Raw genomic sequence first — 15,055 nt, forward strand, 5'->3', positions numbered from 1 at the left:
CTCATACATTTATTACAAATGTTGATAGACAAAACCAAACTCTGATTGACTTGTTTCAGAGTTTCACAAGTTGGTTCAGTTTATAATTCAAACACAAACAGATAAATTTTAAATTTTGCTTTATAAAATGCAGCGGAAAACATAAAAGTTTATTGTAATCCATTTTTTAATATGTTAATACATATATGAGGTTTTGTATTTTTGATAAAATTGTCTTAAAAATAAGAAAATAGCATTAAACACATATAAAGGTGAAGTCACCATAGTGGCAAATAATAAGTCAACTGCAAACATACACTATCACACCAAAGATCGACACCTACTCTCAATAAATGTAAAAATTTAGCTAATGTATCGTTCTGTTGTGATCTAATATTAAAAAATAAACAAACATATAAAGATTGAAAAAAAAATGAGACTTGATCCTTGTTCAAACATGTTGAAGGATCAACTCCACATTCGATTGGATGGTTCAAGTTGAATACAAATGGAACTTTTCATAGGAATCCCGAGCTGATAACAACGGGGTTGTATGTGTTGGAGAAGGTAATTGCTGTGATAGTTTTGCTTTAAATATTGGGATATATTCAACACTATTAGCAGAGTTATAACGCTTTTACTATGGCTTATATATAGTGTGGGAGAGATGGATTACATGCTTAGAGCCGGAAGTAGACTCGAAAATGGTGGTTGGTTTTCTTAAGACAAAGATTAATGATTCACATATTGTGTCTTCCCTACTATGTTTGTGTTATGACTTTATTTCGAACTCGAAGGACTTGATAGTCTGTATCTCACATATGTATAGAAATATTAATTGTCTAGCGGATGGATGAGCGAGCTATGCATTTTTTTTATGACTATCAGTTCAAAATAAGTTAATCCCACCAAATTGAAAAGATTTATTAATTTTTTCTATCCAGTCAGTTCGTTCTAACTAAATATAAGCAAGAAGAGAATTTAGGAATGGACTTACGGTTTTTTGGTTCTACAGAAACTTTATTTTTTCTATCCATAATATTAAATTATATTCAAAAAAAAAATAAACGTTTTACAGAAACTGAAACGATATAAAAATCTTTTGTAATATGGATTAGTTACAATTTGGTTTTAATGGGTTTATAATATCTATCACAGTTCAATTCCGTTACTTTAAGGTTATTTTTAATTTTTGTAACATCCGCGAACAAATTCATCGGCTCTAGAGGTGGGTGTCGATCGACACCAGGAGGGAAAACCCTAAACCGAGGTATTTAAGGGAGAAGTCAACTTGAGGGTTTTAGTGGCTGCTCATTTGTCGTTTCCAGAGAACTAGAAGAGAGAAAAGTGTTTTTGAGAGTTTCTTGAACATTTTGAAGTTTTGGTGCCTTTGCTTGAAAGATTCTTCTGTGGTAGTGAAGATCCAGGGCTAGAGGCTTGCTAGAAGGTTGCTTGGGTGTTGGATTTGTCGGTTTTGGTCAGAAACTTCCTGCTAAAGAGGTGAGTGCATGATCATGACTGATCTAAGTCTAAGATTCATTTGTTTAGCTTGTTTTATGTCTGTTTGTGGTTGTTTTCTTGCTTGTTGTGGTTGTTTCATGGTCCCTATGGCCTTACTTGGCTTTTGGATGAGCCTTGGACGATTTGGAGGCGGTGGAAGGCGAAGAACAGACCGTCAGCTTCAAGTATAACGCATCTGTGGGATCGGTATTGATCGATAACAGGTGGGTGTCGGTCGACACCAAAGAGTTGATGGTGCGAGGACTTGGGCATGTGTTGGTCGATACTAGGTGGAGGTGTCGGTCGATACTGCTAGAGCTTTCGGGTCGAGGAGGTCAGTGTTGGTCGACACCAACGATCAGTGTCGGTCAACACCAACGATCAGTGTCGGTTGACACCAATGATCAGTGTCAGTCGACACTAACGATCAATGTCGGTCGACACGAACCTTTCAGCAGGCGGCTGATACCAACCCTTTCAGCAGGCGGCTGATAAATGTTTTTTTGGTTTGTTTGTGTTTATTTGTTGAATGTTGGACATTAGATTCTCAGTTGCTTTTGTGTATAGCCCAGTAGATGGGAGGATTGCCTCACTGAGTGTTTATGACAGTACTCATGTATCTCAATTGATGTTTGTGGTGAAGGTAAAGGCAAAATGTGGTCGTGGAATCAAAGCAATGAAGAGGAGAATGTTCTAGTTGTTTGATTGGTTGTTGTCTGGCTTCTGTTAGGTTGTTAGGGTTGAATCCGTAGAATGTTATCTATGATTGTTGGTTTTTTGGTTTATGTAGAATGATTTATTGGTTTAGTTGCTATAGAATTATTATTGGTTTATTGGTTATTGGATAATTGTTGGTTGATGTTATTGGTTTATTGCTGTTTATTTCTGTTGTTGTTGGGGTTAGGATGTTAGTGAATATGATATCACTAGTTTAATATTGAATTTAAAACAAAAAAATGGATCGGATCGTTTCAATTTTTACAGATTATTTTTTATTGTTTGATAGATAAATGAAAATAAAACATAGTATACAAATAATATATCAACTAATAAGTCAAACATAATGTAAATAATATAATCTTCTAGTTTCTTAAACATAAAACCTTAATTTAAATTGAAAGCTAGAAATTATTGGAAACTAGTTTTTTTTAACCAAATAGATTTTTTTTATTCTTAAATTTTGGTAAATTAAATAAGAGATTAAATAATTATAGGTCCAATAAAAGATGATTAGTGATATTTTAAAACAAAATACTTCCTCCGTTTCAAAATATAAGATGTTTTAGAGAAGACTTTTGTTTCATAATATATGATGTTTTCAAGTTTCTATGCAATTTTTAGATTAGTTTAGTATTTATATTATGCAGTATTGTTTCTGATTGGTTGAGCTTGTTAAAAGTAAAGAGTTCTTAATCTGCGTGCTTTAGTTAAAACATCCTATATTTTGAAACGGTGGAAGTATAAAGTTATTGTAACATCTGCGAACCAAAATTCCGATTTAGAAATTGCATCGGTCGATGCACTATGTGCATCGGTCAATGCAAGGTTGGTTTTCTGCGAACGAGTTAAGTTAAACGCTGCGTTTTGGGTTAGAAAAACCCTTAATACGAGTTTTGTCTCATTCGACGTGTTTTGGCCGTTTTTGAGAAATAGAAACAGAGAGAAAGTTTTGTGAGTGTTCTTAAGCGTTTTGGGAGATTTCTGGAGATTTGAGACTGTTCCTGTAGAGATCTGTAACTGGGATCGTTGTAGGAGCTTCCTAGGAGCGTTGTTCTGCTGGTTTGAGGTTCAGATTCATCTTGGCAAAGGTGAGTGCATGACCATGGCTGATCTAAGCCTGTGATTCCTTGTTCTTGCTTGTTTGTTGCTGTGTTTGTGTGTTTTCTTGCTGGGATTGATTGCTACAAGTTCCTAAGGATGTATATGTCTTGGGTTTTGAGTATTGGACGATTTGGTGGAGTTTGAGAGCGAGATTCGACTCTCGGTTTCGTGCGGATTGCAGTTGCAGAGGGAGTGTCGATCAACACCAATTGGTGTCGGTCGAAACCAGTGAAGCGGCATCGATCGAAACTGTGGGGTAGTGTCGGTCGACACCATGAGCCAGTGTCGGTCGACACTTGGCTGGTGTTGGTCGACACTTGGCTGGTGTCGGTTGACACCTCCTTTCCAGCGAGTTGATGTTTCTTTTCCTGGTTTGTATGCTTTGTTTGTTGATTGTTTGGAACATTGGAATTACAGTTGCTTGTGTGTATAGCCCAGTAGATGGGAGGATTGCCTCACTGAGTGTTTATAAAATACTCATGCATTTCAATTTGTGTTTGTGGTGCAGGTAAAGGCAAATTGTGATCGTGGAATCAAGGCAATGAAGAGGAGGATGTTCTAGAGACTCGATTGGTTGTTGTTTGGCATTGCTAGGTTGCTAGAGTTGGATCATTAGAAACATTGCTAGGTTCCTAGTTATATGTTTCCTGTTGTTTGGTTATTGGTTATTGGTTATGTTTTGAATATTGGTTATTTATTATTATTGGATATTGGTATTTGTTATTTCCGCTGTTGGTTGTGATTGTGGTTAGGTGGCTAGTGGGTATGGGACCACTAGTTGTAGTTTAATTACTTATTATTATTATTAGTATTTATTATTTATTTATTAAAAATAAAAAACGGGTCGGGTCGTTTTATTTTGGTATCAGAACCCTTACGGTTCTAGGTTTGGGTTCACTAGGCTTTGTGCTGTAGATGTTTGGGATTTGCATGCTTTGATTGATTATGTGAGTTAGTCAATTGTGTATGACATGGAGTCCTAGAACATCCTCTTCGAGCCTACAGTGTGATTCCACGGTGAGTTTGTGTTTTTGTGTTTTTGTGTTATGTTAAGATTGCTTGTTAGCCTCTGTTCTTGGAAGTGCAATGATTAAAGGCGTTGAGTTGATGGTCGTGGACGGGGACGTGGTCGTGGTCATGGTCGGGCGGGTCCCGAGGCCAGAGAGTGGGTGGTCCAGAGTTCCACGAAGAGGTACGTCAGAGGGTCGCAAGCGTATCAGGAGGAACCAGAGGGGGTTAGCCGGTGAGCGTGTCGGAGGTGCTGGAAACCCAGGTGTGGGGTTGCAGCAGGTGGAGCCCAGGTTCGAGATGATTGCTTGGCGGATCTGTTGGTGTGCTGTTGGAGCAGTTACCGAGAGGGTTACCAGTGCAGGCTCCAGTTGTACCGCATGTGGCGGGGTGCAGCCGAGGGCTGCAGATGTTGAGGAGTTTTCATCCTATGTTAAGAGGATGGAGCGGTTGTAGATGACCGGTATGAAATTATTCTCAAGAGGTATCAGGCCTAGAGAGGCAGATAGGTGGACATATGTAGTTGGAGCAGATATTTCTCTGTTTGGGGGTTAATCCAGTTGGATATTAGAAGTTAAGGGGGCAGGTGTAACATTACAATGTTATACTCGGACCACATGAGGTACTTTTTTGTCGAGAGATGTTTTTAATCGTTAAGGATTGTTGCTACTGTGGGGATGGTAATTCCCCTGAATACCGATAGCTCGAGGGGCTGAGGGCTCCGAGAGTGGCAGAGGAGATGATGTTTCTCTGAGGGGGTGAGTAGTTCCCCTGATACTGAGATCTTGAGGATTGTGGTTCAAGATTGAGACGGTATAACTCGAAGACGCTGGTCTGAGAGTGAGATCGGTATGGCTCGAAGGTTGCGACCTAAGGGTGGAAGAGTTGGGAGCAAGCAATGTATAGAACGTGAGTATAAAGATGATGACAGAATGTAGACCTAGAGAGTTATGGTGGTTTAATCTTGGATTTTAGGATTATGTTGGCCGGTGGGCAAGGGTTTTATGGCCGATACGGTCATGAATGTGTGGCTGATGTGCCAAGATTGGGTGGTCGTAGGTGCTGAAGTCCGGGGAAGGAGAGCTGCAGCAGGTATGAGCCGGCAGGGGCATGGTTGCCAGGTAAATAAGATTCACGAGAAGCCTTCATGGTAGGATAAACTAATTGTTGCGACGATGGTGGATGAAGTACATTGGAGATGGATAGGGTTGCTAGATTCAAGGTTTTGGTAAGCTTGCTGGGGGAAACAAGTCAAGTAGGTTAAGTTGGCGGCGTGCAAGGCGTTTGATGTGGTGAATCGGAATATGCAAACGTATGGTACTTGTTTGTTTTATTACGCTCGTATTGATGATTTGCTGTGGAGAATTGCCAAGTAGAAAAGCTATTTCTGGAATAAGCTATCTTGTGGAAGTTTCCCTACGAGGCAAGTTACTAGAGGTTCTTGGACGAACAAGAGGGTTGATATTCAGATGGCGGCGAGTTGATGTTGGCATACTTGAGTATTAGTTTAGTAGAACTGAGGAATTAACTAGAGGATTTATGGAGCAAGGGATTCATCCGTCCTAGTGTATCACCGTGGGGAGCGCTGGGGTTATTTGTTAAGAAGAAGGATGGGAGTTTCCGCTTCTGTATTGACTAACGGGGTTTGAACCGGGTCACTTTGAAGAACAAGTACCCTCTCCCCAGGATCGATTAGTTGTTGGATCAGTTGAGGGGTGCTACTTGGTTCTCCAAGATAGATCTGGCGTCGGGTTATCATCAGATTTCGATAGATGAGGTAGATGTGAGGAAGACTGCATTCAGGACGAGGTATGGGCATTATGGGTTTGTGGAGATGCCTTTCGGGGTTGACTAATGCGCCGGTAGCGTTTATGAGATTGATGATCATCGTGTTTAAGGAGTTTTTGGACGTGTCTGTCATCATTTTTTATCGACGACATCATGGGCAAGTTCTGGAGAAGCTGCGGGAGTAGATGTCGTTTGCTAAGTTGAGCAAGTTCAGTTTTTGGCAGCATGAGATGGGCTGTTTTGGATCATATTGTTTCTGGAGAGGGATTTTCTGTAGATCCGGAGAAGATTCAGTCTTTTAGGGTTTGGCCTAAACCACAGAATACCACAAAGATCAGGAGTTTTCTTGGTTTGGCAGGTTACTACAGGAGCAGGAGATGAAGTCTCTGGTAGGAGAAATCAATGCATTGTGCAGGGTGCGGTTGGCTCAAGAACCGTTAGGTTTGGAGGCAGCTGATATAGCGGATCTTCTGAGCAGGGTGCGGTTGGCTCAGGAGAAGGATTTGGGGCTGGTGAATTCCTCTAAGGATGTTGGTTCGGAGTATTAGTTCTCAGCTAATGGTACTATCTTGGTGCATGGTCGAATTTGTGTGCCTAATGATGAGGAGTTTAGGCAGGAGATCCTGAGAGAGGCTCATGCGATCAGGTTTTCTATTCATCCAGGAGCGACTAAGATATACCGTGATCTCAAGAGGTACTATCACTGGGTCGGGATGAAGAAGGATGTAGCTAGTTGGGTCGCGAGATGCGATGTGTGTCAGCTAGTGAAGGCTGAGCATTAGGTTCCTGGAGGGTTATTAAAGAGTTTACCCATTCCTAAGTGGAAGTGGGATATGATAACGATGGATTTCGTGGTAGGATTGCCACTGTCTCGGACTTTTGATGCTATCTGGGTCATTCTGGACCGGTTGACTAAGTCAACACATTTTCTGGGCATTAAGAAGATTGATGAAGCAGCGGTCTTGGCTAAGAAATATGTGAGGGAGATAGTTAGGTTGCATGGGGTGCCAGCGAGTATTGTGTCTGATAGGGATTCCAAGTTCACTTCGGTATTCTGGAAGGTATTTCAGGTAGAGATGGGCACTAAAGTGCATATGAGTACAACTTATCATCTTCAGACCGATGGACAATCAGAGAGGAAGATCCAGACGCTGGAGGATTTGCTGAGGATGTGTGTGTTGGATTGGGGTGGCCATTGGGCAGATCACCTGATCCTGGTAGAGTTTGCTTACAACAACAGTTATCAGGCGAGTATTAAGATGGCTCCTTATGAGGCTTTGTATGGGAGACCATGCCGTACACCGTTATGCTGGACTCAGGTGGGGGAGAGGAGCATGTTCGGGGCGGATTTTGTTCAGGAGACCTTAGAGAAGATTCGGGTTCTCAAGCTGAACATGAAGGAAGCTCAGGATAGGCAGAGGAGTTATGCTGATAAGAGGAGGAGAGATCTTGAGTTTCAGGTAGGATACAAAGTGTACCTCAAGATGGCCTTATTGCGGGGTCCGAACAGGTCATTGACAGAGACTAAGTTGAGTCCAAAGTTTATGGGTCCATTCAGAGTGATTGAGCGGGTGGGACCGGTGGCATATAGGCTGGATTTGCCTGAGGTTATGCGTGCGTTCCACAAGGTCTTCCATGTTTCTATGTTGCAGAAGTGTCTCCGTGAGCATGATCAGTTGTTGGCTAAGATTCCGAAGATCTGCAGCCTAACATGACTTTGGAGGCAAGACGAGTGAGGGTTCTCGGGAGGAGGATCAAGGAACTTCGGAAGAAGAAGATTTATTTGATGAGAGTCTTTTGGGACTGTGATGGTGTTAACGAGCAGACTTGGGAGTCTGAGGCGAGGATGAGGCAAGGTTTAAGAAGTGGTATGAGACGCAAGCCGCGACTTGAGCTTGTCTAGCCTGGTCCCATCTGTAATCCGTGGCTGGAGAGGGAATGGAGTATTCCAGCCCATCTCTATTGTTTACTCGGTCGTGTGGTTGTGCGACTCAGTAATAAGATGAGGTGGTGCTCGGGGTACAAAATTTCTGTGAGGCGGGGTTGGGGAAAGTTTCCTGAAAGTAGAAGTTTCCAAAAGTGGAAAGTGCTAAATATGGAAAGTTTTATGTGAGTTAGAATTTGTCCATTTTAGTGGTGGAGAGCCTTGGAGGGGCTTGTGTGGCCTTAGTGGTGGAGTTTTGAGTCATTGTGCCGTGTGTGGCAGTTTTTTAAGACATTGTGTTTCCTTTGTGGTGGGCTGTTTAGCCAGATGTGTGGCCTTTGTGACGGGCTGTTTAGCCAGATGTGTGGCCTTTGTAGCGGGCTGTCTAGCCAGATGTGTGGCTTTTGTGGCGGGCTGTTCAGCCAGATGTGTGGCCTTTGGGCCGGGCTGTTTAGCCAGATGTAGCCTTTGTGGCGGGCTGTTTAGCCAGATGTGTGGCATTTGTGGCGGGCTGTTTAGCCAGAGTGGTTTTTGTGACGGTCCTGTTTAGGACAGATTGTTTGGCCTTGGTGGCGGTCCTGTTAAGGACATTTGTTTGGCCTTTGTGGCGGTCCTGTTTAGGACATATTGTTTGGCCTTGGTGGCGGTCCTGTTTAGGACATTTGTTTGGCCCTTGTGGCATGTATATGATCCTTGTGCGGTCATGAGGTATTCCAGTGAGGGGATATGTGGTTGGTAGGACATTGTGATGTCTTACGCGAGCCACAGAAAGGAAACCTGAATAGGGATATGACTCAGACGTGTTCAGAATTGTTTGCTCGCGACTCTTGGGGGACTTTGGTTCTCCTAGTACTGCCATATTATGAGACTTTGTGGCTTGGGAGTATGGTTGGTATATCGACTTTGGATGACGATCTGGGGGTGCGCTGTAGGGTGGCAACCCGAGAGACGAGTATTGGATATTCCTTATATATTATGGCATGCGGCTTAGGCCCGATGAGGAGCCAACATTATGGCACACCGATTTAGGTCTGATGAAGAGCCAATAAAAACTCAAGGTTTAGGACTATGAGTAAAGGAAAGTCCAAAAGTTGAGAGCAAATAATGCCTGGAGCGTGAGTCTATCGCCTAGAGGTGACCTTCTGTAGATCAGTCGGAGGGGTGCAGGCCGTGGAGACGGTAGCATGGAAATCCTTGGCTGATAGTTGTTCAAGATTCGAGGACGAATCTAGATTGGTGGAGGAGAATTGTAACATCCATGAACCGAAATCCCGATTTAGGGATTGCATTGGTCGATGCAAGGTTGGTTTTCTGCGGACGAGTTAAGTTAAACGCTGCGTTTTGGGTTAGGAAAACCCTTAAACACGTGTTTTGTCTCATTCGACGTGTTTTGGCCGTTTTGAGAAATAGAAACAGAGAGAGTTTTGTGAGTTTTTTTAAGCGTTTTGGGAGATATCTGGAGATTTGAGGCTGTTCCTGTAGAGATCTGTAGCTGAGATCGTTGTAGGAGCTTCCTAGGAGCGTTGTTCTGCTTGTTTGAGGTTCAGATTCGTCTTGGCAAAGCTGAGTGCATGACCATGGCTGATCTAAGCCTGTGATTCCTTGTTCTTGCTTGTTTGTTGTTGTGTTTGTGTGTTTTCTTGCTGGGATTGATTGCTACAGGTTCCTACGGATGTATATGGCTTGGGTTTTGAGTATTGGATGATTTGGTGGAGTTTGGGAGCGAGATTCGACTCTCGGCTTCGTGCAGATCGCAGTTGCAGAGGGAGTGTCGATCGACACCAATTAGTGTCGGTCGACACCAATTAGTGTCGGTCGACACCAGTAAAGCGACATCGATCGACACTGTGGGGTAGTGTCGGTCGACACCATGAGCCAATGTCGGTCAACACTTGGCTGGTGTCGGTCGACACTTGGCTTGTGTCGGTCGACACCTCCCTTCCAGCGAGTTGATGTTTGTTTTCCTGGTTTGTATGCTTTGTTTGTTGATTGTTTGGAACATTGGAATTACAGTTGCTTGTGTGTATAGCCCAGTAGATGGGAGGATTGCCTCACTGAATATTTATAAAATACTCATGCATCTCAATTTGTGTTTGTGGTGCAGGTAAAGGCAAAGTGGGATCGTGGAATCAAGGCAATGAAGAGGAGGATGTTCTAGAGACTCGATTGGTTGTTGTTTGGTATTGCTAGGTTGCTAGAGTTGGGTCATTAGAAACATTGCTAGGTTGCGTGTTCTATGTTTCCTGTTGTTTGGTTATTGTTTATTGGTTATGTTTTAAATATTGGTTATTTATTATTATTGGATATTTATTGGATATTGGTATTTGTTATTTCCGCTGTTGGTTGTGATTATGGTTAGGTGGCTAGTGGGTATGAAACCACTAGTTGTAGTTTAATTACTTATTATTATTAGTATTTATTAGTTATTGTGTGTCCTGTAGGAAAGTTGTTAAAGGATGGGGACCAGGGTTCGAGGAACGCCTGGCGCACCAATAACCTACTGGTGGATTTGGATATCCACAGTGAGGAGTTAGGATCGATGCCCTGCAGAGCCAGCTTGGAGTCCGTTGGGACGGCTAGCGGTTGGCTAGCATGATCCATAGACGGTCTATTGGGGCAGCTAACGATGGACTAGTGGAGTCCGCCGGACGGGTTGTCATAGTTATACAGCGGACAAATATAGTTATATATAACTATCTTAATCTTTTATCAAAAACGCAAAAAATAATTAGGTTTTTATGGTTTAAACCATACCAACTTAAACCAAAAAATTTATAGCAAAAACAACTAAATGTACTTTTAGGAGAAATCATAACCAAACCAAATGAATTGCTTCGGTTCGGTTCGGTTTGGGTTTTTTTGCTCACCACTAGAAAATTCTGTTTGGCTAGTTCAACTATTTTGGCAAGCATACCGCTGCCAATTTGACTAATTGAGTAATCAAAAGCCTTGGATGCTAGTATAGTACATCTGACTTTTTAAATTTATTTTTCTTCAATTTGGTGAGCTTATTAAAGATATGACAAAAGATAAAAAAAATGTATATAAATCTCAAAGGAGGTGGCTAAAAGTGCAAGAAGAGTCACCTAAATTTCAAGCAAAAGACTTGTCGACATGAGTGACAACAGGCGAAAAGATACGGTAAGACTTGGATAGATGATAGCCATTTAAAAGATTTTGTGTGTGTTGTATATCGTGTTGTTTCAAGAGTTTTTCTCGGAATATTTTCTGTTGTTTTTTTTTCATCTTAAAAAATATCTTTCTTTACTGGAAGAATGAAAAATAGAGACATAAACACGTGGTTTTTCATAGCCGTGAGAAATTATCATAAATGCACGATCAAGTCTCGTTCATAGAGTCACCATATGGACTTTCTCAAGACATATCGACCATCTAATAATTACGCATATCCTATATAAAAAATAACTAAAACATTTCATTTTTCTTGGTGAAATATTCGTAGGCCCTTTGTAATATTTCGAAAATGAATATGAGGATTTATGCACTTAATTCTGTTTGTTTGGAACGGCATGTAATGTACAAAATAAATGCACCATATTTACTAGTAGCATATAAGTATATATTATTTTTTTTTTATAAAAATATAGGTACTTAACGTAATAGTAGAATTTGTAATTATTTAATTCACTTACGAATTTATTTCTTTGAAATCATCGTAATACTCGCAAACAAACAAAATCTTGTAAGGGAGGAAATATCAAATTTATACACATTAAAACAATAATTAAACTATTTATGTATTTAACCTACGTTCAACAATCATTTCGAAACTTCTTCCCTTTAAATTAACACTCATATTGCTGTGCGGCATCAACCCTAAATATTATACAATCATTCCTCTAACAGTATATGATCCTTTAATAATTTGCTTCCATCTGAGGTCAAAAATAAAAAATAAAAAATAATTTGCTTCCAACTACAGAAGATTGGACAGCGACGCCTGAAATTTTCTACCTATAAATAGAGGGTTAAGGGTTTTCCTCTCTTATATCGACATAAAGCAAAATATAACAATCGTATAGAAAATAATCACTTCTCATCAAATTTTATATTCTTCCTAACCAGAGCTAGCTAGCTCTACATGGCCTCTCAACCTCCCTTTCAGACAAATTTCTGCTCAATTTTCGGAAGTTCCTTTCCGAAATCCACTAGTGATAATAGCTATACAAACACATCAACTATCCAAACCGCTGGCTTAAAGCTTCCTGTGATCGATCTAAGCCATCTTACTAGTGGCGAGGAGGTCAAACGAAAAAGATGTGTGAAACAAATGGTTGCAGCTGCCAAAGAGTGGGGGTTTTTTCAAATTGTGAACCATGGAATCCCCAGAAAAGTCTTTGAGATGATGTTAGTCGAAGAGAAGAAACTCTTTGACCGACCCTTTTCCTCCAAAGTCCGGGAAAGTTTCTCGGGCTTATCAAAGAATAGTTACCGGTGGGGAAACCCTAACGCCTCTTCTCCCGCTCAGTACTCTTTCTCAGAAGCGTTTCACATCACTCTTTCAGAGATTCCAAAGTTATCTGAGGATGGCAACAACCTCAGGTTTGGTAACTATAAGATTTTTGATTGAGTTCTGTCTCATGAAACCCTAATTCTTGAACTCTCTTTAGATTTGATGAAGATAATAATTGACTCTTGATTAGTTCCAGGTCAACGTTCGTAGCTAGTCATAATTATTCGTCTTCCCCTTCAGTTTCAACAACCATTTTCTAGACCTTATTTTGCGAACTTTAATCTGAGTATATGGAAATATTTTAAATTTTTTGGGATGAAAATTTTCTTTTGATAAAAGGTGAATCACAATAGAAAAATAGTATAATGTACTTAAGGAAAACTTTGATTATTTTATATATGTGTATATATATAAAAATAAATACAAGATCATGTATCATTTGCACAGATGAGTTGAAGAAACGCTACATTACTAATTTTTCTCTTTTTCTGTTTTACAGAACAACCGTTGAAACGTATGCGCAAGAGATAGCTCGAGTGGCACAATTAATATGTGAAGTACTGGTGAAACAAGTGAACGTGAACTCTAAGTATTTTGAAAACATTTACGAGCTTAAAAACAGTTTTCTAAGGCTCAATAAGTACCATCCTCGTGTTTTTGGTTCTGAAGTGTTTGGTTTGGTTCTTCATACCGATACAAGTTTCCTCACTATACTCTTTCAAGATCAAATCGGAGGACTAGAATTGAAAAAAAATGAACAATGGATCAGCGTAAAACCTTGCTCGGAGGCCCTTACTGTCAACGTTGGGGATATGTTTCAGGTAACCTCAACCATTTGATTTTCAACGTTTCGATTCCTTTAAGGTTAATTCTTGGCTATTGCTCTGTCTCACTTTGCAACAGCGTCATTAAGTTCTAAGATTCTAAAGCATATATATATGACTAAAAAGCAATCCAGTGACTTAGGAGTTAGGATTAAGGCACACCCTAAAACTTCAATATATACGTTTTCTGCCTTTTGGAATAGTATTTATTTATATATATGTAGATAAAATGTTACGAGAGATACTGTTAAAACAAAAATTGATAAGAAACACATGCTTAATTAGGCGCCACTCAACTTTTATATTTGTTATCAAGTTCTCAATAAAATTTTGAATCTAACTATTCAGTAATTATATAGATCGATATCCTTTCTTATCGAATGGTTTCTCTATTAATTATATGGATCATAAACATAGATTTAGGGGAAACCCTAATCAAATATCTTAGAAAATTATCAAGGGAGAAGATTTTGTGGTTGCGGATTAAATAGTTATGCATGAGATTCTACTCCCTAACACATATTAGATAAAGATCTACTGATTTATATGTATTATATATGTATTACTACTAATCAATATATATAAAAAATGAAAATTATGACTCAAACGCTAATATTGGTCTTTGATAGACGGAAAAAATATATAATGGATCTATATATTTATGCTAATTGATGGTGTTTATATATGTTATAGGCACTGAGTAATGGAGTGTACCAGAGCGTGAGACATAGAGTGATTTCTCCGGTAAACATGGAGAGACTGTCGATAGCTTTCTTCGTATGTCCTAATCTTGAAACCGAGATAGAATACTTCGGGTATCCAAAGAAGTATAGAAGGTTCAGTTTCAGAGAGTACAAGGAGCAGAGTGAACGTGATGTTAAAGAAACTGGTGATAAGGTAGGCTTGTCCAGGTTTCTCATTTGATCCATATCTCTTCGACGTTTAACCTTTATAGTGGAGAGGTTAAAACTAATTTTGTCGTTTTTCTTGTTGCTATTTCCTCAATCTCAATTTAATATATGTTCAATGCAAGGTCTATTATAATAGATAATAGATGTAAGAGAAAACTTAATGTTTTGTATCAAAAATTTATATGTTTCACATTTTCTTTAGTAATAATATTTCTTTTATTTTTTATTTTAAGTTTCCGATGATCAATTATGAAAACTGATGGGTTTTTTTTTAAATTAGAAAAAACCAACATTTATTATACATAAAATAAAATATTATCTTCTAGAACTAGTGAAATGAATGATCACCATTTCGTTCAATCATTTTGTCATTTTGCAAATGAATGACAAAATAAAAGAAAATAAAATACCGATTATACAAGTTTGGTGTGGTTTCTATTTTTATTTTATTTTTGGTTCTAATGATTTAAAAAATTTCATTTTACAGTTTTTTTTTTTGTTTTTAATTATTGTGGGTGATTTGAAATTTCTCTACCAATTATAGATCCTTGATTAGTTTAAAAAAAAAATCATTATATGACCAATGAACTTGATTGGGCCTGACATCAAAATTGTGACCCATAAAACCGAATTTAATTTATAATGGGTCTGTTTAATTTCAAAACGGCACCGTTCAGCATTACAACAAATACGACTACACGGGTAAAATCAAACCGGTACGGTTCATGTTTCTAAACCGGTTTTGATGATTTCCGGTATTTAAACAAACACGTAAGAACATATTGTATCTGAACTTATTTTGGATCCGGCCGTTGGTACAAGAAAG

At 39.4% G+C, this 15,055-nt stretch overlaps 1 protein-coding gene across 1 annotated transcript; it reads left to right on the top strand.

Annotated features, from left to right (window-relative positions):
* Positions 1-12,018: 12,018 nt before the first annotated feature.
* On the top strand, positions 12,019-14,453 carry LOC104758394 (gibberellin 2-beta-dioxygenase 7). Its single transcript, XM_010481254.3, has 3 exons — positions 12,019-12,583; positions 12,994-13,315; positions 14,012-14,453. Exons 1-3 carry the CDS (start codon positions 12,123-12,125, stop codon positions 14,240-14,242), a joined length of 1,014 nt encoding a protein of 337 aa, XP_010479556.2. The 5' UTR covers positions 12,019-12,122; the 3' UTR covers positions 14,243-14,453.
* Positions 14,454-15,055: the final 602 nt, after the last annotated feature.

Source organism: Camelina sativa, chromosome 17, assembly GCF_030686135.1.
Source record: "Camelina sativa cultivar CO46 ecotype springtype chromosome 17, ASM3068613v1".
Lineage (NCBI taxonomy): Eukaryota > Viridiplantae > Streptophyta > Magnoliopsida > Brassicales > Brassicaceae > Camelina > Camelina sativa.